The sequence below is a fragment of the Lottia gigantea genome (assembly GCF_000327385.1).
Source record: "Lottia gigantea unplaced genomic scaffold LOTGIsca_55, whole genome shotgun sequence".
Taxonomy (NCBI): domain Eukaryota; kingdom Metazoa; phylum Mollusca; class Gastropoda; family Lottiidae; genus Lottia; species Lottia gigantea.
Window position 1 is genome coordinate 1222020 of NW_008709889.1, and position 26115 is coordinate 1248134.

The following is a 26115-nucleotide window of genomic DNA, read 5'->3' on the forward strand; positions in this document are numbered from 1 at the left end:
TTTCCCTCGAGTTTCAAAATTTAATCCATAACAAAAGAGAGTTAAATGATCAATATATTGTATATAATGGCTTTTACTCCTCTTCAAGCCTCTGCTTTTAATAACAGACACAATATCGATGTCATGTTTAATAACTCTGTTTAAAAATAAATTCTCAAATATCTAATTTGTTACACAATATATTATATTCTTCAATTTCAACTACCTCTAAAAGTTATAGTTGTCTAATGTCTATCATATTCCAGCTACATTTACTGATTTTCAAAATGAAAATTCCAACCATCAGTATTATTTTACCATGTAGAGAAATAGTCTGAAACATCTGCATCTATTCCAGCCTATGATAACTATTTTAGCAGTTGTCAGATGGAGCAGGGTTATTTTATTTCGGATCTACCAGAGCCTGATATATTCAAAGCAAATGGATATATTTGCAGTTGAATTAAGTTATTTATTGAATTTCAGTCTCTTTTTTCATTCAATTGTATGTGAGCCAAGTGAAAGGTATGTCAAATTTGGTTCTATCCCTTGGTAAACTGGGTAACTGGACGTACAGTGTTCTAGGGTGTTCTTCATTTTACAGCCGACTTGTAATCTTCTATAATCTGTTCAACTGTTTCAAACGACTCTGTAAACATTTCCTATTAACGAAAAATGACCACGCTAAGATTTAATGCTTTTAAAGCAAAATGCACTGGGGTCTCATGGATACATATTAGTGAGTAGATAGGTTTTCAATCCAAATCATCAAAATGATCCTCTTTCCATTTCTTAACGTAGTATCAATACCACCCTGAGTCTTGACATTTCTTCAAAATCATATACGCCCTATATACAAAATGATACATGCAACATACCAGATAATCAAACAAAAACTAACAGACTTACAGGAATAACTATACACTAAATGTATTGCCTTCTTGTGTGATAAAGTTTATAGGTATACTATACCTGTGTTGCTCCATATCTCCAATACCAATGTAAATAGGCTTTATTATCAAACATCAGTTTAGCTTTATTAATAAGCTGAGTAAGATACTGGTTTATATTACTATAGTTAGCTGCTATGGTTATTGAAGAACTATCTTTACCACCAAGTTTATTAGATTTGGCTGGAAGAAAATAAAGATTCAATACACATAGAGTTTAAGGAGAAAGTAAAAGGACATCGTCACACTGACCACCTACTGGAGATGATAACTAAGTATGCTGTATATGATGGTTTGTAATATTAATAAATACATGAGAGTATGGTACCTTACAGGTCTAAACATGTACAAGGCAAAGAAGAATTGCATGTTCTTATAGGAATTATAAAGAGGTTTTCGAAATGTTTTATGTGTATAGGGGACACTGATAACATCATTTTGAATCAATCCGATTTTCAATCAGACGTCTGTGGTTCCTGCAATAACACTAAAACTAAGTGTTTGATGATGTCACTAATCATGAAGGGCCTTGAAATGGTGCAAATTTATGCTATCAGTGTCCCCTATACATATATACAAATTTTAGTAAACCTCTTTACAATGCCTTTACGATTTACTTTCAAAATGTTCCTGTATTGGCTGAAGTGTATATTCTTGATATCAAATTAATCAAACTAACTAGACAAACAAATGACAATGCAAGACCTACCAGACCAGATGTCAAGAGGGAATGGGTTCCAGGTGACACAGTTATATGCAGATTTAATTTTACTATTCAATGTTTTCTGTAAAGACTGATGGAATGTATTGGTCTGATCTCCTCTACCAATTACCACACTGGATAAACAACTATACTACATTTAATATAGGAAATATATGTAATACATAATCTACACAATCTACACATTATTATACTGATTCTTTGAAAATGTTTGGAATGTTATATGAACATGGTCAGGATGATTCGAAATATAATTTGAAAGGATACAGCATTGCCTTGTTTGTCATATTTTGTTAAATTCTGTAAAGACTGACCAACTAGAGCCTCCCATGATAATTTACTGAAAGATAAATGTGAAACAACATAATATGAAAAACAAGCAAACCAGTTATAGTTTACTAAAGATGCATATTACCATTTGTACCAGTAATGTCTTTGTTATTACAGATTATTCTAGGAGGAATATATAAATGAGTGGTACTCTAGAATGCCAAGCAATTAACATTAACATCCTACCTTTTAGCCAGATGATTGACATGTAAGAATTTAGTAGAAGGAACAGGACATGTTGATCTTATTAATTCCCAGGGTTCACTTCCAATGTTAAAGCCTCTGATATAATAAACAACAATAACAATTCATAAATCTATTGGAAATAGTGAGGGATAATGTATAAACCATTTAAACCATTAGGGTTCCTTATGTTCCAATGTCAAAATATTGCATCCAGGTCTTCACAAGGTTAAGCTATTACAAACTTTGTACTTATACCTCGACTGCAATAGTCACATTTCTTCTATCACAGAATGCAGCAATTTGATTGGATTGCACGATAGAGCATACAGCCATTCTGAGCCTTCGACAGAAAGGCTGTAAACATTATGGCTTTGTATTCGCAGACTTTCTGTCGAGGCCTCTGATTGGCTGTATTCACCAATGTACATTCCAATAACTTGACATTGTGAAGATGAGGTGTAGCATGAATACAGGCAATCTGCTAGACCATCAATTTGGAGACAATTACTCCAAAAACACCTACTTTTTGGGTCGCAGAGAATCAGTGGGAAGAAAGACTCCACATAGATGATTGCTGATATACTGGTTTATTTGGTCTAAAGAAACAGATTTATCTCCCATTCTTTTGTGCAGACGATATAGTATTTCATCATTATAAGTTAATATGATACCATCTGTATAACTGAAGCAAATTATATAACAAAAATAAATTGATCCTGATCCTGATATCATTTAAAAACATAAGTTATGTCCACATTTTAAACAGAACCTGAAACATGATGTAACTGAGGGTTTCGGAATGTGAGTAACATCATGTTTCAGGTTCTTCTTTAATGTTGCTAAATTGCTCTACAATCTATGTATTGAACACTATTTTAACAATGAAAATATTTTATTATTGTATAAATGAATGTACATATAAATAAGTGAATAGGAATATAAGGTTATTTCAAGCGACTTGAATTGAATAGTCATCATCTTGTATAAAAATGTCCATATACTTTACTTAAAGAGACAGATTCACTATTTTGGGGGGGTTGATTTGAGTCACAAAAAATAGTGTTCAGAAGTACTAGAAATGTACGAAAATCGTGTAATTCCTTCAAAAATTTCTCAAACTAGTAATTTTATTCACTATTTCTATATATGTCTTTCTTTATATAACAGAGTATCTTAAAATGACGCATTGTCATTTTAACATTCAAACATGGATAAATCTGGACATACATGGATTTGCAAGCTCAAAAAGAAGCGTCAAAAAAATGGCACACCTTTAAAATTCATTGAAAATTTTGGTTTAAATTTTTCAATAGTTTATACAACTTTGGTCTAAGAGTTTGTTTTATCCACAATATCATTAAATAAAAGAAATAAATCTTACTTTTGTAGTGTAGATAATGTTAATAAGGAATTATAATGTTGTAAAGGACTGTCACCAGATGAAAATGGAGCAAATGAACAGGACAAGATGTAATTCATTGGATATTCATCTCTTAATAATTCACATAATCGTGAACCCAGACCTTCAGAATGAACAGAATATAGAAATAAAGTTGGGAAAAAGTACACTAAACCAAAAAGACACTATTTCAACTCAATATTTTGGAGAATATACTTAGAAGTCCCTAAAAAAATTTGATCTAAATAACAAAAATAACATATTCTTTAATTCCACAATTTGAGAGATGTAAAAGGCCTACAGCCATCAAAGATGTTTACCTGATTGAAGTGATATTTGTCAGACAAGGTAAGGCAAAAACTAAGAGTCAATGTATAACTCAAAACACTGACTGTGGCATTGGAAAATATTTATAAAATAATATGAAATGTAATGATGGAAATAACCCTAACCTGATCCTGTTCCTCCACCTAAACTATGTAATAAAATAACACCATAGTAACTATCACATCTACAATATAAAACATCACTGTGATAACAGAGATAATAAAATAACACCATAGCAACTATTATAGAACATCATTGTGAACGGTGATAAGGTAATAAAATATCATAATAGTAAATATCACATATTATACAATATAAAACAGTGTGATAACAGAGATAAAAAAAAATACAAAACCATAGTAACTACTAACTATCACATCTACAATATAAAATATCAGTGTGATAACAAGTGATAACATATCACCATAGTAACTATCCTGTCTACAATATAATATATCATTGTGACAACAGGTAAAAAAATAATATCAAACTGATGTAGCCTATCACTCAGACAGTCCAAAATAGCAAATTGTTTATTTGGAACATTTATCATCACATATAATTTTGAGAAAATATCATACCTTTCAATCTCTTTTCTCAAAGCATCCTCTGAATCTGTTAAAATATGATCTTCTGATCCTGATGAGAAACCATTGTAACCTAATGCCCAATTTGAACCTCTTCCTTTTTTACCACAGATAACATTCTTTTCTCTTACAAAAAAATCATAGATCAAAGTTTCATAGGAAAGGATTCCTAAAATAACAAGACACTTATTTAAATGTTAAAGCACCACTCTTCTAAGATTCATTTTTGTTTCTAATGAGCTTATGTTATATGCTTTAGAATTGATATTAAATTGTAAACATTAAGGATTACTTAATCTTTCAATCTTTCAACTAGAATTTAACTGTGAACTCATTTTCATAAAAATATGTAGCCTTGCTGTATTTTAGATTTATGAATTTTATGATTCCTGTTTGTCAGTTTCCTTCAAGAATCTCCATGCTTAATGACAATATGTTGAAAAACATTTCAGTTTATTCTTCAAAAATATCCAGAACACAGAGACAATTTAGCCAAGTTTTTCTTATTGTTCAGGAATTATAAAAATAGGGAAGATGTAGCCAACCTAATATTTAAGGAAGATTTTTTCATCTGTGATATAACTTTGGTTTCACTATCAACATGTACAGATCTTACTTCACCACCTGGACATTTATATGTGTTACTGAAATATAACAGAAAAAAAAATGATTCAAATTATTTGTATTTTGTCGTCAAAGAATGAATTGCCAATTGGAGTTATTTCCCTTACTCAAGAAAGTAAAATTTTAAGTCAACTTCTTATGTAAAATGTAAGCGCCAGTTCGTGAGTTTTATGTCAGACTGTTGACTGAAACTGTAAAGGTTTCAGGAACTATTTTGTCTGACACACAGACTTGCTATCAAAAGTGGCGTACTCTCCGTAATCGTATTTTTCGACATTTGCGTCATTGAATGATGAATTTTGGACTGTTAATTTTGTTTGGTCTACCTTTGCAATACTTCACCGTCGGAAGTAAGGGTTTTCAAAATACTTTTGCTGACTTGATTTCCACACTGCCCGACATTTAGAAAAATTGTGGACATTTTTTTCGGGTTCAAGGCGTTGAGAGCAGATTATTAAGAAAGTAATAATAGAAAATTATTGAAAGTTGGTAAACACAGGAAGTAAACAAACAGCTACGCTTTTTCTTGTCTTTTTCGTTAAAGAGTTGGGAGTAATAATTTGTTGTTTTTTTTTCATTAAAAATGTAGATCTAATTTCATATCTAAGATTCATTCAAAATACTCAAAAAATGAAATAGAATTAGTTTTGTTAATTTGATGATATAAACCTAGTCACATGCCGTTTGAAGCCAAAAGTACAATAATAGTATATTTGGTTTGAACAATCACAACTCCCAACATAAAAAGTGGGCGTGGTACCTGACCTATTTCACTTTGCATTATTCTCTTTTAAAAGGCAACCATGCAAGTAAATTTCTAACTGTATTTGTACTTCAGATAGATGTATAGATAGAGGAATAGTTCGTGAACTGTTTTTTCAAGGTAAGTGATCAGAAACTTTTGACCAAAAAGTCAAAGTGTGACACTAACAGTTTGATAGATTTTTATCTATTGTCCCTCTTAATCTCTATATTGTTTCTTGTTGGTATATATTTATTATGTTTTATTCTCTTGCCATTACATCTGATGACGACACGTGTATATTGTGTTGAAACGTTATGTGCCCAACCTTATTAAAGAAGTGTGTTATATTCCATAATATTGTCTATTGTTTTGTTATATGTAACAGATTGACCGATCATGGGATAAAATTTTGCTTAATTTTCACTCACCACCCTTCCACCCAGTCGTGTTGCACTGCATGAATAACTTTTCCCATTCTGCAAAGACAGCTGCGATTGTTAAGCGCTTGCATCTCTTTAATATACTTTTTTTTTATTATCTGTGACAGAAGGATAGACCTATTTAATACTCTTCACACATGATTTGTGTAATACGCAGATGTGACACATTATTCCAATTTATATCGTGACTCTTTTAAGTTTTATCTAAGTTAACTGAAGAAACACAATAGGTTAAGTAGGCTACACTATTACTCATAGGTTCGATTTTATATAAGTTCTGATTATTCAAATGTCAGCGAACTATATTTTGTTGGAGGCTAAACAAGGTCTGTAAGCTAACAAAGTAGGTGGGCGGAAACATAATTTACTCATACAAAGTTCGCAGTAGTAGGGCTTTTTGAAAGGACAGGTGTATGGAATGCCAAAACGGAAAAAATCCAAAATCCAAAATAAAAAAATTAAAAATTGTTTTATTTTTTCCGTTTTGGCATCACATACAGGTGCGCCATTTTTTGTGGACAAATCGTAGGCCTACCTTAGTCTCAGAAACGGATTTTTTTTTTTAGCTAAGTCAATGATCAATTATAGTGTATATAGACCAGAGGGAGAAGGGGGAGTATTTTCACCCGAAAGGGGGCAAAATCTGAGTAAATACAAAATGTGTACAAAATTCATTGATATCATCTAGAAATTGACAAAAGCCCATTAGTGTGAATCGGCACTATCTATAAGTCCCAATTCTTTGAGGTTATCCAGGTCAAAGGTCACGAAAGGTCAAAATAGGTCATGACATTGTGAAGATGAAGTTTGTAATAGCTTGGCATTGGGAAGATGAAGTTTGTAATAGCTTGACATTATGAAGATGTAGTTTGTAATAGCTTGACATTGTGAAGATGAAGTTTGTGATAGTTTGACATTATGAAGATGTAGTTTGTAATAGATTGACATTGTGAAGATGAAGTTTGTAATAGCTTGACATTGTGCAGATGAAGTTTGTAATAGCTTGACATTGTGAAGATGTAGTTTGTAATAGCTTGATATTGTGAAGATGAAGTTTGTAATAGCTTGACATTGTGAACATTACAATAGATTAAAATAACAATATGCTTATATTTAGAACACCATCTATTTAGCTAATACGATTCTAGTCTTACTTGATCACAAACATAAATAATTACATGTTCAAATACAAAATAAATTCAAAGTTTCAAAACATTTTCAGGAGAATGATCCACTAAATCTAGAAATACAAGGCAACTCTCGGTGGTTTTTATAATTTTAAGAAACTAACATCATCGGCATGATTTATTAGTCTACCTCTCGAATATTTTGAAATTCTACAAATTTTACTTCATTAAAGGGACAGATGCGCCTTCAATTCCATGTGTGTCCAATTCAATTCATCGTTTGAATGCCAAAATGATGACTCGTCATTTTAAGATTATACTCTGTGATATATAGAAAAGACATATGTAGATAAAGTGAGTAAAACTCACAAGGTATTTTTGAAGGAAATATGCAATTTTCGTACATTTCTAGTACTTCTGAAGACTATTTACATATTTTCAAGACTAAAATCAACCCTCTAAAATGGCACATCTGTCCCTTAACCAAAACTGGAGGTATAAATCTAGAAATGCTGGAGACACTTTATATTACTATTACCATAGGATTGGAGATCTTTAAATTTTAAACTACAAACTGTTTTTTAGTTGCCAAGGGAAACTATGGTGGATTGTTAACTGGTCTTCAAATTATATGTATTACGTTGTTCAGTTTTCGAGTTTATAAAAACATGACATAAGAGATTCGATTATATCATAACGTACCATAAAGATTATTGAATTGTTCAGCATTCAAAATCAAAATGGATGGGAATGTAGAAGAGTTGGAATGTGCTGTATGTCTTGGACCATTCCAGGAACCTAAATTATTGGATTGTCATCATACATTTTGTAGGAAGTGTCTGGAAGACCTGACTAGTTCCAATTTGGCGGGTAGCTTCAACGCCATCAAAAATGTAACAAAATCAGCAAAATTCCTGAGGAAGTTTTCAACAAATTTTTATCTATCTGCTCCATCAACGAGTTCAACAAACAGAACAGGAGATACAGATTACTGCTCTGTGAAGACTGTAACACCATTTTGTGTTCGACATGCCTTCTTGGTCAACACTAAAACCATTCTTATCTTGATATTGAAGACTCTAAAGATGTCATTTTAGAAAATTACAAGACAGTCTGAAACGTAAGTTAGAAGAATTGAAAACAGTGAAGTATATAGCCGAGGATTCGTTGAAGAAAATCAACGAATATCGACAAACAGCACTGAGTAGTTGCCAGGCAGAACTTAAGAAAAATTACTATCAAAATCAGAAGAAACTGAACACTGTTCTCAGTAAAGTGAATACCCTGAAATCTCAGATAGAGAAAGATAGTCGACCTATGTTTTCTCCCCCCGTGTCTGACGTCCTTAGTACTGCATACAGCGTGCTAACTATATTGCTAGAATGTGGCGGCTGTCTGATCAGCCTCTACCCACCGCGTCAAATAATGGTTGGACGAACGATTTAATGATTAAATGAGTGAAGACACCATTATTATCCAGATGAATTATCGTGGAACTCGATGAGGAAATCCATCTGGACTCAAAAGAAACTGTTGACGAAGAACTGTTCGACGACGTGATTAATGCATGTACATGTACTAGTAAATAATTTATTTCGATAGGTGTTTTAACAACTACTTGATATTGCTTATGACATGATCAAGTAGATCCGTCTTTCAATTTTGACCTATTTTGACCTTAGTGACATTGGACCTGGATTGCCTCAAAGAATTGGGACTTATAGATAGTGCCGATTCACACTAATGGGCTTTCGCCAATTTCTAGATGATATCAATGAATTTGTACACATTTTGTAGTTAAATTCTCAATTTTTAACATTTTTTTGCGTTATTTGACCTTTCGTGACCTTTGACCTTGAATAACTCAAAAACGCCCCCTGACCCGGCACTTTACCTCCCAGATTTGGATTCCTGACGAAAAATGCCCTCAGGTCTAATACGGCTTACCGTCGAAATTTGAGCCTTCAAATCCATGGTTAGAATTATCCGCGTTTAAATGTTTGTTTCCTCGGTAATTTTAAGAATGATAAGCCCGGAAAAGCAATTTCGAGTGATCTGACACAAAACAATTTGGGGAGTTTTTAAGAGTTACCAGCCTGCAAACGTTATTTCCAGCTATAAGACAAAACGTTCAATTTTCGATTGATTTCGAAATAAGGGGAATTGAAATTATCTGGGGACCGTAAACAACATTTCCAGTTTTCTGAGACAAAACGATTTTGATGAATATCGTAATTTTTGTTTTGTGATAAATCTTTAATTTTAAGAGTTCAATGACTTATGGTTCTTATAAATGTCCCCGAAATGACTAAAATTTATACCTGTGGAATTGGAAATTTTGAGTTGCGCAATAGGCCCATATTATATTCAGCAATTTATACGTGAATTATGACGAACGGACTAATTTTAGAAATCCGAAATTTCGACTTAATGAATCCGAAATTTCGAGTTGCGCAATATATATTCAGACAAATGAATATAAAAATATTTTTTTCAGCTGTACCTTAAAGGCCTTCGTACAATTGCAATGCAACAGCCTAATGTCTCTTTATTTCAATATATGAAAGAGAAATTTCACAGTGATCGATAACGCTATTGAAAGGCTGAGCATATATTCACCTCACTATTATAACCATATTGAATAAACTGTTAGAAAAGATTGTGTTTAATTTAATCTCTACTATTGTAAATGTAATAAACTAAAATGGATGGTGTTGTTAAGAAAAAAAAACAGAAAAGAAATGTAGGAACAGGCGTTGATTTTAATTATACAATCTCATATTTTATTTGCATATATTTCTATTATTGGATGAGACTCTTGTGATCTCAGTGAACTAACAAATGGTTCATGATATTCTAGGTTGACAACGGATCTGACAAACTCTTTGCTTGCTAGTATAACGATAACATATATATAGATACTTCAGTGACCAGTTGATGGTTTTACTTTATTCGCACTACTTGCCATAATGTCGAAACAACAACCGAAAACCATCCAAGAATTACTGACACCGTGTTTCGTGGTTGACAAACTGATTTTAAACAGAAATGCAGAAAAAATGCTGCACACATCTAAAAGTCTTGGAGTGCAGCTTCGACCCCACATGAAAACACAAAAGACATTGTAAGTAAGATATTCTTATAGCTGTTAATTATGTTATTAAAATAAAACATTTTCAGAATCTATATTTTATGTTCGTAGTTATTTTATCTGAGGTCAAAATCACGCGAATTCGTTTGAGTATACTTTATAATTCATGTGGATACGATGCCGAATATATTTAACTGGGTATTATGGAACTAAATCTGTATTTGTATATCAAGAGAAATTGGGGAGCTCATGACTGGTGGTACCAAATCAACTATATGTGTATCAACAGCAAATGAAGCTATATTTTTCTCTAAAGGAGGATTTAAAGATATATTATATGCTGTACCAATATCAGAACAAAAGATTCACATGTAAGTACAAATGTAAATAGTTAGATATCAGGCCTGTCTATATGAATTGATGGGAGACAACCGAAGCTTCCCTGTTGTTGATAATGAACCATAAACCTGACCTACAAATATTTTTTTCAACCGATCTCGGTTTTCTCGAGTGAAAGAGGTCAGCGTGCGTTATTTACTAGAACCAAAAACGTTACTAAGAATTTCTCACCGAGTTCTTTTTCATTGTAGGTTTTCTGTAAAGGGTTAAGGATTTGCAATGGAATGTCTACTGCTAGATAAAAATGTGTTATATTGCAGATGCCAGAAATTGGTGAAAGAAGGAGTAGATTTGAAGCTTATGTTTACCAGTTATTATGGAGTTGAATGTATGAAAAAAAATCCTCGACCTGATGGTGCCAAATGGTCGGCTGTTTTGGAGGTTGATTGTGGATATGGTCGAAGTAAGTTGGCCTTATATGCAAATCGTCTCAGTATTACTTGCATGCTTCACCTTTCTACTGCCAATGGGTACGAAATATCTCGAGCCTTATTGATCTAAATTAATTCAGAGACAAAAAAAGCACAGCCAATAAGTTCGTTATCACAGAGAGAGATACAGTATACCTTCCTTTACTTTATTTTAGCCGGAGTTGAGTTTGATAGTGACGAATTGGTAGGAATTGGCAAGTCTGCATCTGAAGCAGACAACATCGACTTCATGGGGTTGTATACTCATTGCGGTGACACTTATGATGCAAAAAATGTGGCCGGAATACAAAATATAAATGACAGTACATCGGATCGACTAAATGAAGCAGCAAAACGGTGAGTCGTGTTAACATCTTTTTTAGGATATTATTATCATAGCGGTAAGATCTTTTCGAGAATACGTGGCCTGGGTGTCATATTCCAGAACCAAAAGTCTGGTGGTTTGTATCACAATTATGACAGTGGAAGAGATTATATGTCAAACTGAACGACAACCCATGTAATATTTCAGCATTTTTATAGCGTTTACTTTTATTCCAGATTAACTGATAATGGCATCAAGTGTCTAGTAATTGGTACCGGAAGTACTCCCGGATGTAATCAGCCGACTCCCAAAATGGCAAATCTTACGGAATTTCATCCTGGTTGTTACATTTTTAATGGTACTATATTGTCAATCAGTTTAATCAACCAGGAAAGCAGTGTAATGGCCTCACTAGCTCATAGAATCCGCAAAAACTTAATTTATATATTTAATTATCAACAACAATGGCGTCATACATAAACAAACTATATAAAGATCTTGATAATCCAGTAACTAAAATTATGCAGGGAAACAACTCTATTTCGAGTTCTAATTATTCAGACGACAATACTACAAGCAGCAATACACGTTTAATTCTGACTTCAGAACTCCTTGAGAAAATCAGTCTTCTATCTATGACTAGATTGGCAACTGGAGTGTAACCACATTTTAGGCCAGTTTCCATGAACCGTTTGCAGTGAGAATCATGCACAGAATGTGAGTGAAGAGCAATCCTAGGTAAGCGTTCAAAAATTTTTTTACAGCCGATTTTAAATTTGCTTTCAGATCTTTCAATGACGATGAATGGAGCAAATTTAATATCAGACATAGCAATTAGGGTTGCTACTCGGGTAATAGACCATAAAAAATCTAAAAACTACCTTATCATTGACTGTGGTTTTACGGCTTTGAGTTTGGACGGAATACAAGATGGTATGGGTTATGAAGGAATGTGTTCATTTCAAGGTCATCCTGAACTGAAGTAAGTATTTCAAAATCATTGTCGTCGTCAACATCATTATTGGTGTGGTAATTCTCGCTACCATCTGTATAATAATCATTGTGTGATCGTGGTCATTATTATCTACGTAATAAATATCATTTAGGATAAGTCATCATTATCAATACGATATTGTCACCATCTTTATCATTGTGTCATTGCAATTATTGTTATTGCCCTGATCATTATCGTTTTCGTCATCATCAGCGACGTCGTGTTTTTTAATATCATTTTCGCAGACCCATTGCTACAGGGCAAGGGGAGGGGGTAAAAGGATTGCCATCCCAGAAAAAAATTCTGACCTCCAACCAATTCCATTCCTTCAACTAAAAACGCCAGCGTGGTCATTATCAACAACTTTATCATTATCTTCGTTATCATCGTTACCGTGGCATCGTTGTTCCGATCATCATTATAATAATCATTTTTAAATCTTTTTAAAGACTGTCATTATTACTTTGCTGTCGTCCTCAGTAGGTGATTCGTGCAAACTCCAGATAAATGCATTTAGAAAAATCATCATGCCCGTTATCACGTTAACATTATAGGTTGAAAGGAATGACCCAGGAACTAGGGAAGGTGTCAGCAGCGTCTGGGACTATTGATTTAAATAGATATCCTATTGGTACCATACTGTTTATATACCCTTGGCATGTAAGTTACACTTTCAACAATCCAGAATGGCTAATAAAGACATGTCTATTTTGTGATTTTCTTCAAAAACATTAGTGGTTAAAGGAACCCACCAAAACTATCAAGTGATGTATAACCCCCATTTGCGAGATGAACCAATCTGGATAAATGTTTATCCTTTGTTTAATATGATTCAATAATATTATTATTTAAATTTGTATTATTTAGGCTTGTCATACAGCGGCTCTTCATCCAGTGTACTATGTACATGATGGTGATAATGTTACTGATGCTTATAGACCAACACGTGGATGGTGAAGAGGGGTTAGCCTTGTCAAAACATGAACTTGTCAATATATTCCCCCTTCTGTCTAAATTAAGGCACGATGTCAATGCCATGTTCATGTGGTCTAATGTCTTCAGATGTGTATAGTACTTTGTCAAATGTATACGCCGAAAAGGTGAATTAAAAACTATATCAAATCTATAAAAAGCTGATTTTATTCTAAGTAAATATCGCCATTTAAAGATCAACAAAATATTCACAACGATCAAAATTAAAAATAAAAATAAAATTATTTATAATTGATATACAGAGAGAGACGACGTCATAAATGAAGGACACCAAATAAACTACTCAAATGACCTGGAAGGATGTTCTGACCAATACATCTCATCAATGTTAGATGAGAGAAAGAAGCAAGGGTCTTGCTGCCGTCGTCGTGAACATACAAATACAATATAAACCAATAATGTCTCTTGAAAGGTTCAGAAATGCAACATTTAACATCACTGTTTTAATGGCACTTCGTTATACCGTCATTACTCTGATAGCCAATATGAAGCAATCAGATGCAACTTTGGAGTAAAAACGATACAAATAACAAGTATATAGTGCAACTTGAGTATTTTTCTGTAAGCAATTGTGGTCATGAACACTAACTGATGATATTTAAATGCCGCAGGCATATACTCGACGAGAAATTTTCAATTGATCTAAAGATATCTCATTTAAAAAAATTAGCATGAGAAAACTATTTGATTAATTGGTGTTTCTAATGAATTATCGTGTATTCTTAATCAAATCAATATGTTCTTATTGCATATGCTTAAGAGTTTTAATCAGTCATAAATGTCCATATATGTACAGTCTGGATAAACAAAAAAAGACTTTTTGACCTTTCTAGATCACTCATTGGAATTCTGCTGGTAATTCTCTTCTAATTTAGCTAATTATGAATTAATTATGGACATGTGAGACAAACTGGTATTTTTCTTCATTCATTCATTTCTTCTTTCTATTCATATAAGTATTAACATTTACATTTTCATAAATGAAAATAATAGAATCCATCTTTAAGCAATGAATTATCGCTTAATACAATTGAGCCGAAGAAATTGCATTTTTAAGCCATCATGGTTTTGTAACTGTTAGACAAAACGATTTAAACTATTGAGTAACTACTCAGTAAGTTGGTGTAGTGAATAGGAGGGGGCCAGGTCAATGTATGAACAGCAGACATAACCAGTCATATTCAATATATGTCTAAAAGGACACGATAGCTTTAATATTGTCACAGTTATTACTCAGAAATTGCATAGATTTATTTACAAAAGATATACAGTAAAGTATAGGTTTATATCGAACTGTCGTTAGTCGAAAGAAAATCCCATCGATTTCTAATTATTATGAAATAAACTTATAACTAAATCGAGCGATATTTCAATTGATACAGACGTAAATTAACATAAACCTAAAACAATGGTGTTGATCTTTAACTAAAAAATAGTTCAAGTTGACAAACTGTTCCATAAGTTTTGTTAATTTTAATGAGAACATCTTGGCATAAATATTTGGATCCATTAAAAATTACTGCAAGATCTTCTTGGAATTATTCGATTTACGAAAAAAATATAGTAATATATTATAGCACTTTCAGATATCACATCTTTCACCATCACCAGATGATACTGTGTTTGAATCGCTATTGGTTCCGATCCATGGGTCCAACAAATTCTGACACATGTATTTATTGCTGTAAAAATTACTACACATACTAATATATCGAGGATTTCAATTCATCAGGGATTTATATACGATCATAATAATTCTAAGTTTGGATCATTTTATAAAGATAATATGATGAGTGATTGGAATGTTTCAACCACTCCATTTATCTGTGGCAATTTAGAAATGGAAGCGATGTGTTAATACTAATATTAGAGTAATAATAGAACTAACTGTTTGTGATCTCAAAACTTGGTCACATGATCGCCATCCCTTACTTTCTCAACGTCCCCGTTCTCATTATTTGTAGTTGCATCACTTGGGGTATCATCCACAGGTTTGATGACTGGCGCACTTTTAACACTGCCAATTTTATCTGTAGAATTACTTGATGTATCCTTGACATCATTTGGCACAGATTCTGAAATGTTTGGCGTCGACACTGATTCTGAAACAACATGGCCGTTTGAACTGACTTGGCCATTTGCTTTTTTCTTGTCAAAACCGTTCTGGAAGGCAGCTAGAAAGACATTTGGAGTACTAGTACCTCCAGTACTAGTAGTCATTGGGGCTGGTGTAAGAGAACCTGCAGCTCGGAAAGCTAGTTTTCCCAGTGCTGACGTTTTCTCTGGAACACCTGAAAAATATAGTCAAGAGTCCAAGTTAATTATACAAATCAATAGCCACAGTATAAACACGTACCTCACTAAAAAAGCAATTTTTACTTATTTTTCTACATAAAAAAAGATTTTAATAGTGTGATCATAAAGATGGGTTCCCTTACTTTCGTTTATGAGAATGAAAATGCTAATACTTGTATGAATAGAAGGTAGAGGTGTTCTAATGACTTCGAAAAATACCAGTTTGTCTCACATGTCCATAATTAATTCATAATTAGCTAAATTAGAAGAGAATTACCAACAGAATTCCAATGAGTGACCGATCAAGAAAGGTAAAAAAATATTTTGTTTTAATCCAGACTGTACATACATGGACACTTATGATAGTAGCTCTTAATTATATGCAATAAGAACAAAATGATATGATTACGAATATATGATAATTCATTAGAAACATCAATTAATCAAATAGTTTGCTTAATTTGAAATTACAAAAATAAGGAAATCCATCTTTAAAAAATGTATTTGAGTTATTGAGCACTAGTTTGTGTAGTCTAAAAAATTGAAAATAAGTCAATTGTTTTAGTTTACAGACGAATTAGCAATGGCATCCTGAATACTCACCAACTATAGTGTTCACTTCCCAGGCTGGCACATTATGGTCATCACAAATCTTTTTCAACAACGTTACTTGTTTCTGCAATGATATTTGGATATTTCAGCTAGATTAGCCTCCCTTTACATTTATTTCAAACTACACAAGTACGTAATCTTATAACCCTGTCAAAAATATATCGAATTTTTCACGAACATGATACATGTATATTAATAAGAAAATTGGACAGTCAATTAATTATCACAAACAAAGAATATTACAAATATTATTCGCTCTTATTTTGCTTTTTAAAAATGATTGTATTAAAGTATTCACCTCCAGTTCGACTACTTTTGCCACATTTTCAGTGTTTGTTTTTTCTACTTTTTTCTTTTGTTTATAGATAATTTTGAGATTGTATCGTTCTTTCTCCATTACGGCTACCACCAAACCTAAAAAAGAAATTAACACATGTAGATTTCTTGATGTTTTTTAACGGTGACCTGAAACATTGTTGCCGTGACCACTGGGAACATTTAAGTGTTCATTTATATATCTTTACTTACTGTTAAGGATTCGAATAATTCTCCAGGGTAGAATGAAAGTAACAGCCAGTACAAATTCACCGACATCTAAACCGAGGAATCCATCAATAAACACTAAATCTAATATGAAAGAAACCAAAACAACGAAGGCATCGAAAACCTGAAAATACAATAAAAATGTGAGGTTGTCGGCATTTTGGGAAACGATCGATTAATAAATGGCAACTGCCTTAATAAATTCCGTCAACAATCTCCGGTAAGTTTTATTAACTACGTTTATGTCCAGCTTACCAATACTGTAGCATGACATCGCCAAACACAAAATATTTCGGTTTTGTATCATGACGTCAACCAACCTAATGTATTTATGTGTTGTATCATGACGTCAACCAACCTAATGTATTTATGTGTTGTATCATGACGACAACCAACCTAATGTATTTATGTGTTGTATCATGACGTCACTAAACCACATGTTTTTAAAGGGGCTGTATAACGTTTTCCCTTTTGAAAATTGAAACTAGCATATATAATTATATTAGATATTCCCATTACTTCATTTTCCATGGTCTGTGTGACAAATTTTAATGATGTATTCCACAACAAATTAATCTTTGGATATTTTCTATCTGCTGTTAGTGGTCAAAGCTCTATGAATTCATTTTAAAGGAATACTACGTCTTAGAATAAACATGAAATTTAAGAAATTTAAACTTGGCCAATAAGAGAGCATATATTCATCAGTAGATAAACCTGGTGTCATGAATTACATAACAGGATCCTTAAATAAGGTGATAAATCCAAAAAAACTCCATAAAAATGCAATCAACTATTGAAAAACGCTTAAAATTAAGATTAAGCGTTTTTCAATAATTATTTAGTTTTATGAATCTTCCAATTTTCCAGATTTTACAGGGATTTTGTTGTAACTTTATGACACCATGTAAGTTCACTGATTAATATATGTTGACCATTCTTGATAACTTAAAGTTTATGTTCATTCTAAGACGTAGTATCACTTTAACTTATATCCTTATATAAATTTACAGCTGAGTTGAGAAGAATAAAGAGACACGATTTCTTAAAGGTCATTCATCCGCGATTGAAAGCCCGCAAATTGGACTGGTATAAATTATTAGAGCATAAAACATTTTACCTGTAATTTTTGTTTAAAGAATCTAGGCACTGTACAAAATATCTTTATCATAGTCTGAAAATATACAAAAAATCTATTTTTACAGAGAATGTTAAATTTCATTTAGGATCTCAACTGGAAAACATCCCTATCCTCGAGTATTCACATTTGAAACAATTTATCTTGAATTGTACTTTGTTTATGCCTTCCAGACATCATAAATTAAGCTGAAGATAAACTGTTTTCTCACAATTTGAATCGATTGAATGATAAAGGTTATAATGAGTCCAAACTGGCCTACAGTAAACATATTGAAGAGACCCTGTGGATTTTCGTACAAGATAAAAAATATTGTATCAGGTTTGTTATGTTACCATATTTGGATATTGTGACACTTATATTGCTAATAAAAAAATGTGGTTTTAGCAAAATTAAAATGTAGGAAAAAGTGAGTTGTGCCTAAGGTAAAGGCCCAAAATTTCTAAGGACCTTTAATGGGATTTATACATAGAGTGGAATAATATATACCTCTATCAAGAGTATAGCTAAAATGGTGATACTTAGGTAGTGAAAGATATGACTGATTTTCTCTTCAATATAATGCGTCTTTCCACCATGTTCAAAGAATAAAGTTTGCACAAAGTCCTTTGTGTAATTTACCGACGGTGAACAGGAAAAATCCACCTGCGGTTCACAGGCATGACTATAATACATAGAACCGTTAATCCAGCCAATATCAGACACTAAAATGCTCTCATACATTTTGAAAATCTTTTTAGAGGTCATTCCTGAAAGACTAGTTACATCTGGATATTTCGCCTGCATCTTTTCTAAAAACTTTCCCGCGTTCCCATCCTTCATCTCAATCAGGTCTGAAAATAGAATCAAACAAATCACTTGGTTATTTGAGGAAGAATTAGAATTAAGATTTCTTTTATGTTTCTCACTGAAAGATTTTGATTTTCAGTTATATTTCCTCTATCTGAGTTATCTTATTTTGATTTTATCTTATTTTGTAATCCTATTTTGTTATCTTATTTTGATTTCCAGTTATATTCCTTTCTTAGTTATCTTGTTTTGATTTTTAGTTACATTCCTTTCTTAGTTATCTTGTTTTGATTTTCGGTTACATTCCTTTCTGAGTTATCTTGTTTTAATTTCCAGTTATATTCCTTTCTTAGTTATCTTGTTTTGTTTTTTAGTTATATTCCTTTCTTAGTAATCTTGTTTTGATTTTAAGTTACATTCCTTTCTGAGTTATCTTGTTTTGATTTCCAGTTATATTCCTTTCTTAGTTATCTTGTTTTGATTTTTAGTTATATTCCTTTCTTAGTAATCTTGTTTTGATTTTTAGTTACATTCCTTTCTGAGTTATCTTGTTTTGATTTTCGGTTACATTCCTTTCTGAGTTATCTTGTTTTGATTTCCAGTTATATTCCTTTCTTAGTAATCTTATTTTGATTTTTAGTTATATTCCTTTCTTAGTTATCTTGTTTTGATTTCCAGTTGCATTCCTTTCTTAGTTATCTTGTTTTGATTTTGAGTTACATTCCTTTCTTAGTAATCTTGTTTTGATAATCAGTTATATTCCTTTCTTAGTAATCTTGTTTTAATAATCAGTTATATTCCTTTCTTAGTAAACTTGTTTTGATTTTCAGCTACATTCGTTTCTGAGTTTTCCTGTTTTGATTTTCGGTTACATTCCTTTCTTAGTTATCTTGTTTTGATTTTCAGTTATATTCCTTTCTGAGTTATCTTGTTTTGATTTTCAGTTACATTCCTTTCTGAGTTATCTTGTTTTGATTTTCAGTTATATTCCTTTCTGAGTTTTTTGTTTCGTTATCTTTTTGTGATTTTCAGTTATATTTCTTTCTGCGTTATCTTGTTTCGTTATCTGGTTTTCATTTTCAGTTATATTCCTTTCTGAGACGCCATGTTTTGATTTTCAGTTATATTTTTCTATCCTTTCCTGGATTTTTGTCCTACTAATGTCTTTATAGATGATCCACTTTTGCCACTTGGTTATTAAAGTCTATGTGCCAAGTTTCGAATTATTTCAATTAAATGCTAAATGCCTCTCTCTGGACTTTTCTATATGGTGTTTACAATACAAGCTGCTTGATTTGATAACATCTTTTTTTCTCTCAGCTTTAGGTTTAACCTGTTCCGTATTCTGTAACACTATCCACAGTTAACGTGGAATTAATAAGATTTAAAGTCATATAATTAGACTTCATAGTTACTACTAAAATAGTGTTATCATCTAGAGCTGAGTCGTTAATTCAGCATTCGTGTCTAGTTGGTGACATCAATTCTTTGTTATTCTCCACGGAATAACTTGACCGTTTTTATTCACTGTCAACGACTGCCAATAACAGGCAGTGTAGGTGGAAGCACATATGGATTCAATTCTGTCGGTTCCGTAATGAATTATTCTATTAATGTTTCAATTCGATTTTTATATTATAAAATGAGTGAACGACTTGAAATTTATTTGATAGCGATTATTCATTTATAATTTCAGCCATATTTCACTAATTTCACTTAAATTAATATCGCGAACAACTTCTCAAAATTTGTCAATTGTCAATACTATCCTTCTGTTGTGAATGATATAAATTATGTTCTCCCTCTTTTCTGCTGTAGTTTGTTTGGACAGATCTGCACTTGTTTTAAAGAATTCTTATGATTGTAATGTAATGTATGTAAAGCGAGTGGGGAATGGTTATGAATGAGAAAATAAGTAGGTAGATCTATTGAGATTGATTATATCGAGATTTTCTTCCATTTGATTACATTATTATGATAACTTGGTAAACATCAGTACATGGAATTCTCGGAAGACAGTACACACTACTCGCTATCTTAACCATCTAAATCTTAACCAAATATCACTGAACATTGAAAATTACATTAATTTCATGAGCTGTCTGCTCTTGTGTCACAAATCAACCGAAGCACTAGATAAGTTTCGCTCATATAGGATTGAAAGAGTGAAATAACATCTAAAAACTCCCGATCTACGACAGAAAGTTAATGAGCATTCGGCAGTTCGATCATCATCATCATGCCAAGTGGGTTGTTTATTTAAATTTTATGCAGCCGAAAGAGCATCAATAAGTGTAGCATGTACAAAGTTCGAAAGTAATTCTAATTTCTAATTTTCATTAGATTTTGATCAGCTGAGTGATTCTTAACCATCCAGAAGAGTTGTACCTACTTTGCATATGATGAAATTCAACAAGTAGAGCACCAATAACCAGAATACAATCAACAACATTTAGTATAACAATAGCCAGCAAACAAAACTTGGCATGAAGAATGTGTTCACCTCGATGTCGAATTCTATAAAATACAGACTATTGATCATTAACAACAAAATTGTGTTAAAATACTTTGTTTTTCTTTGAAAGCTTTCAAGGCTCCATGAAAATGTGACATATTCCTATGGATTTTTCTCACTTTCACAGATGTAATTCCAAAATATCAACCAAACAAATATATTTTCTGAGATAGTGCTCAAGCTACTTTCTGTTGACTTCACGTTGCGCTATGACGGTTAATAGATATCTTCACAAATCATATTCGCTAAATGGCAAAATATAGCAAGCTTCAACTAGCAAGAATCGTTAACATGGTGATAAACGTTAATTAGCTTACCTATCTAAGGCGTCATGCTTTGCACGATTTTCCCATTGGATTTCCTTTTCCAATTCATTCTCAATATCATTAATTTCCTGAATTCCTCCATTGATACTGGCTATCTTCACTGTTTGAGCTGCCAGTAGCTGGAATATACAACAGAAAGATCAACTGTACATATTTATTAGAAAATTTACCTATTTTTATCGTGGACAATGTTCATGTACAGTGGTTTCTTTACTATTTTACTATTTTATAAATATGGTATCTTAATTGTACAAAAATATATCTAATCATAACTATTGATATCGATAAATAGGCTTTGTATACAGAGTTTCACGTAGGGAAATAAGGAAGTTCATAGCGGTCTGGAAGTAATATGGTCTGGAATTTAAATAACGTTTCTTTCTAAAAAGAACGAAAAACAGAGAGTTTTCTAAACGATAAAATAAAATAATTAGATGTATGTGTGAGAAGATTGCTCGTTTACCTCTCCCAACTATGAATTGCTGGAAGCAGTCTCTTGACACTGTATATTGCAGATGGTGTAAATTTAGATACAAATCGATAGTTTCAACTGAGTAATCAAATTTTGATGTCTAAACCTTTGAACATGGGGATATAAATTAAAGAGTAACATCAACTTTTCAATTAAAAAGAATAAAGTTGAGAACTTGCGAGGAACCAAAATCTATAACATTCATCTTAGGTTAAGAATAAAAGGTTTGATTTAAGATGTCCAGTTAACCAGTAAATTTAAAATTCAAATTATTGTATCAAAAACCTGTTTCTTTAACATTTCAAGTGAAATTTCTGATTTCAAGCCAACTCTATAATAGATGTTATCAGCAACTGACTATGGGGTGGTTTATATGTGGTCGCTGTATAAATGATTTCTTTCATTTTAGGTAAACATCGGTTAAGTTTATTTGGAGTGAGAACGAAGACTTGGACATCTTACTGATTAAGTAGAGTTGATTTATATTAATTAGCACCAGAATAAAATTACTGAAAAATTAACTTAAACTAGAAGACAAATCTTTCCAGTGAAACATCACACACAAATCCAACTTCCCGCTAACATCATCAAAACACGGGAGACATTACATGATTAATAGAAGTCTCCACTTTCCTTCCACCTGAATAGAATTAATTGTAATTGATGGACTATTCTTAAGACTAGTTTAAATATAAGGTAGTCAGTGGACAGATAAATAACAATTCTTCGTTTCATTAATTCAGATCAGCTTAGCCTCTGCTCGAGATTTGATAACACCAAGGTCTTTCAATTTTCAACCCTTTTCCTCTGTCAGTGATAGATGAGTGGGCGTCATTAGTGTCCTGGTGATTGGTGTCACCGTAAAATCATTGTGACCATAACAAAGTCATGGTAACATTCTTGTTTGACATCAACAAAATCATATCTTTTAGTCACCAATAGTCAGACCGTGAATTATTGATGGTCAATTTGTTGTCTTGACTGAATCCTAATTTCAATTTAAAACTCGGACAGTTTTTTCGACGAAGAGATTCTATAATCCTGGCTATCTTATCGAAATCGTCTGTAAATGATCAATCTCCTCAGACACACAGAAATCCTTCCCGCCCTATCAAATAATCTTTTAAGATTCTGGCTACAAAGCTCTTGTTGTCAGGCAATATATGATGTTGTTTAAGCCCGTTAAGTGTGAGATAACATGCTCAGATGCCATAATGTCCTGTCTCCTCATTGATCTTGGTCCCCGTTGCTATCAGTATGGACGACCAGACTTCTAAATCGTTTATTCCAAACTATAGATACATCGATCTTTCCTTTAATCATGTGGTTTATTTCAGATTTACGTCAATATTTACGTAGAAATAAAGAGACAAATAACTTCACAAACGCTTTCTCATTTCAGTTTTCCAAAAAGACTCCTTCTAAATTGCTTATTTCAAACTACGCGGCTATTGATCTTACCATTATCACTAACGAGACTGTTTGAATCAGACTGATGTGAAAACCTACCAAGGTGAATAATGTGGTCATCAAGGTTCCTGAGGCTCCCAAAAGAATTGTTTAATCGAGCGTATATTCAAATGGTGGTAGGATCAAATACCATAAAAGATACCACCCAAACAGCAATTGCAGTTTCTATTAAAGTCAACACAAAGAAATCATATTCGTGACCTGTCATATTCGTGTCCCACATGAAACCGAACGTCACGGGCATTTACAGTGACAAATTAACCAAATACATAGTAGTGACCTAACCGAAAATTTTCATAAGTAAACTGCTGACTAAATTGACCTATGTAACACTGAATATTAGGACGTGCATATATCAAGGTCAATAGAAAATTTACTATGATCGCCTCTGGCTGAGCTGATCCGAGTCTTGTGGGCGAAAACGCCCGAAAACGACTCTCCAAAGTTATAAATATATCAAACAATAGACCCTCGGATTTTTATGATATTTAAACTCTTTCCCTTTTCAGAAAATCTCCAAGTATAAGATCATAATGACCCTCGGATGTGTTTTATCCTCTACACTTCAATTCAATCAATTTAATTTATAGCAATCATTATTTATGAGACACCAACTTGCATGTCATGAGAATAAATTCAAGGATAAAGTAATCTATCGTTTATAACAGGTCTCATATATCACTTGTTAAAAGCCAGTCTCTGACAGATTCTTCTTGTTGTTTATCAGACGTCACTGTTCTTCTGGAATGGAAGGCGTGAAACAGACCAGAAAAGTACCAAACAATAATATACCCAACGCGAATTAAAGAGGCGTTCATTGGGATGTTGCTGTTCGAACTTCGAGCATTTATGGCTTCATCTTGAACCATGCAATCTGATCAAAGCTGGAGTAAAGTCTCATAGGATAAGAATAGTTCTGTAATTCACCTTTTTTGAATCTAAAGAAAAATCTAAAAAAAAGCATATAGGAGTCACTACCAGATAATCTATGACAGTTGTCTCACATGATTGTATAACCTGCAGGAGCTAAGGTGTTTCGCTAATCTGAAGCTATGACAATGGAGTACCATCTGAAATCAACAAAAGTGGCAATTGTCATTGTCGTCTGATGATATAAAAATGTATCAATTTATCATAACAATATGAATGTACAAGCGGACTCTAATGACTCATGTAAATGATGCCATTGAATATGAATCGAAATCACAACAGGAATAATGGATGGTGAATACAGCAACAGGATGATTATTCCAGTTTCTACAACATTTATCGCCTCTCTATTTTTCTGATTCAATTTCACTTCACTGAATCTGACAGCGAACAATTCAGTTAGATGTTTAAATGACAGATAGCCAATATTCTCATAAAACATTCCTTCATTCCAACAGAAACTAAAAAAAAGGTTTGTTTCTACTACCAGAGCTCTTCACAATGTCAAGCTTTTACGAACTTCGTCTTGTACTTTGACTGCAATAACCACCTATCTTGTATCACGTGGTCTGTAATGCAAATTGTATGTGAGCGTATACAGCCAAGAAATGAAGTCTATGTTCAGCTGTATTTTTTAGTGTACAATCCAATGAATCACAACATTCCGAGATACAAGAAAGGCGGCTATTGCAGTCAAGGTATAAGACCAAGTTTTTGGTGAAGATGTGAATATATTTCGTTGTGTTAGCCTGTTTGCAATACAAAAATATAAGTAAATATTACAGTTTTTGCGTGTTAACCCAAATGAACAAAGTTACGCTCCTGGTTAAGTCAAGACATCTTGGATGAGTGATATTTGAAGTATCCAATAGAAAAAATAAACAAAATATCAAGAAGTGAATTTCATAAGATTGCACAAAACATCATTCCATTGACTTACCCCCAGTAATAATTCGGTACTGTTATCACGTGGAGGGTGTAGAACATCACAACTTAAACTTGCATAGATTTTTCGTTCTGGTGCTAAACTCATAATTTTCATTGCTTTTTAAATCAGAACACTATTTACAAAATCACTTTAAGATATACACAGTCAACTATAGGGACACTATAACAGAGCTACATTATCCTCTCATTTTCATCTATATTTCACATTAGATCTGGATTAAATTGTCAAACGCTTTTCATTAATATCCAACTCGATTATTCCAAATTGCTTATTGTATTACTTAAGTTAAGTCGAAGTAATTCATCTTTTTTTTTCTTCAAATGAAGTAAGAGACATCACAATAAATTTTCATGTAAACATTATTGACAACTGATATCAAAGAAGAGAGAAGGCTAACGAAGAACCACATTCAATTCTATTCTATTCCATTCTATTCACTCTACTGAATA

The 26115-nt window shown here is 32.5% G+C and overlaps 3 protein-coding genes across 3 annotated transcripts; 1 reads left to right on the forward strand and 2 right to left on the reverse strand.

Moving 5' to 3' along the window:
• Window positions 1–572: 572 nt before the first annotated feature.
• Window positions 573–5524, reverse strand: LOTGIDRAFT_126843 (hypothetical protein; the record flags this gene model as incomplete). Its single annotated transcript, XM_009063091.1, has 11 exons — window positions 573–641; window positions 952–1085; window positions 1609–1783; window positions 1918–1990; window positions 2167–2262; window positions 2690–2848; window positions 3548–3689; window positions 4018–4076; window positions 4474–4605; window positions 5025–5123; window positions 5430–5524. The coding sequence occupies 11 exons, from the start codon at window positions 5522–5524 to the stop codon at window positions 573–575; spliced, it is 1233 nt and encodes a 410-aa protein (XP_009061339.1).
• A 337-nt stretch (window positions 5525–5861) lies between these two features.
• On the forward strand, window positions 5862–13759 carry LOTGIDRAFT_219658 (hypothetical protein). Its single transcript, XM_009063092.1, has 9 exons — window positions 5862–5986; window positions 10276–10539; window positions 10740–10877; window positions 11166–11308; window positions 11492–11672; window positions 11877–11998; window positions 12427–12622; window positions 13189–13294; window positions 13502–13759. The coding sequence occupies exons 2-9, from the start codon at window positions 10385–10387 to the stop codon at window positions 13589–13591; spliced, it is 1131 nt and encodes a 376-aa protein (XP_009061340.1). The 5' UTR covers window positions 5862–5986; window positions 10276–10384; the 3' UTR covers window positions 13592–13759.
• A 1767-nt stretch (window positions 13760–15526) lies between these two features.
• LOTGIDRAFT_166048 (hypothetical protein) lies at window positions 15527–25759 on the reverse strand (the record flags this gene model as incomplete). The annotated part of the gene is made up of 9 exons (XM_009063093.1): window positions 15527–15918; window positions 16526–16598; window positions 16833–16948; window positions 17063–17201; window positions 18198–18251; window positions 18705–19048; window positions 21397–21521; window positions 21837–21964; window positions 25658–25759. The coding sequence occupies 9 exons, from the start codon at window positions 25757–25759 to the stop codon at window positions 15527–15529; spliced, it is 1473 nt and encodes a 490-aa protein (XP_009061341.1).
• Window positions 25760–26115: the final 356 nt, after the last annotated feature.

What these genes read in the sequence shown, in the direction of transcription:
- LOTGIDRAFT_219658 (XM_009063092.1), top strand. Translation starts at nt 10,385, where the DNA reads ATGTCGAAACAACAACCGAAAACCATCCAAGAATTACTGACACCGTGT. An exon ending in TGATTGTGGATATGGTCGAA is followed by an intron (nt 11,309 to 11,491) that starts GTAAGTTGGCCT and finishes ACTTTATTTTAG; the next exon opens with CCGGAGTTGAGTTTGATAGT. An exon ending in CTAAATGAAGCAGCAAAACG is followed by an intron (nt 11,673 to 11,876) that starts GTGAGTCGTGTT and finishes CTTTTATTCCAG; the next exon opens with ATTAACTGATAATGGCATCA.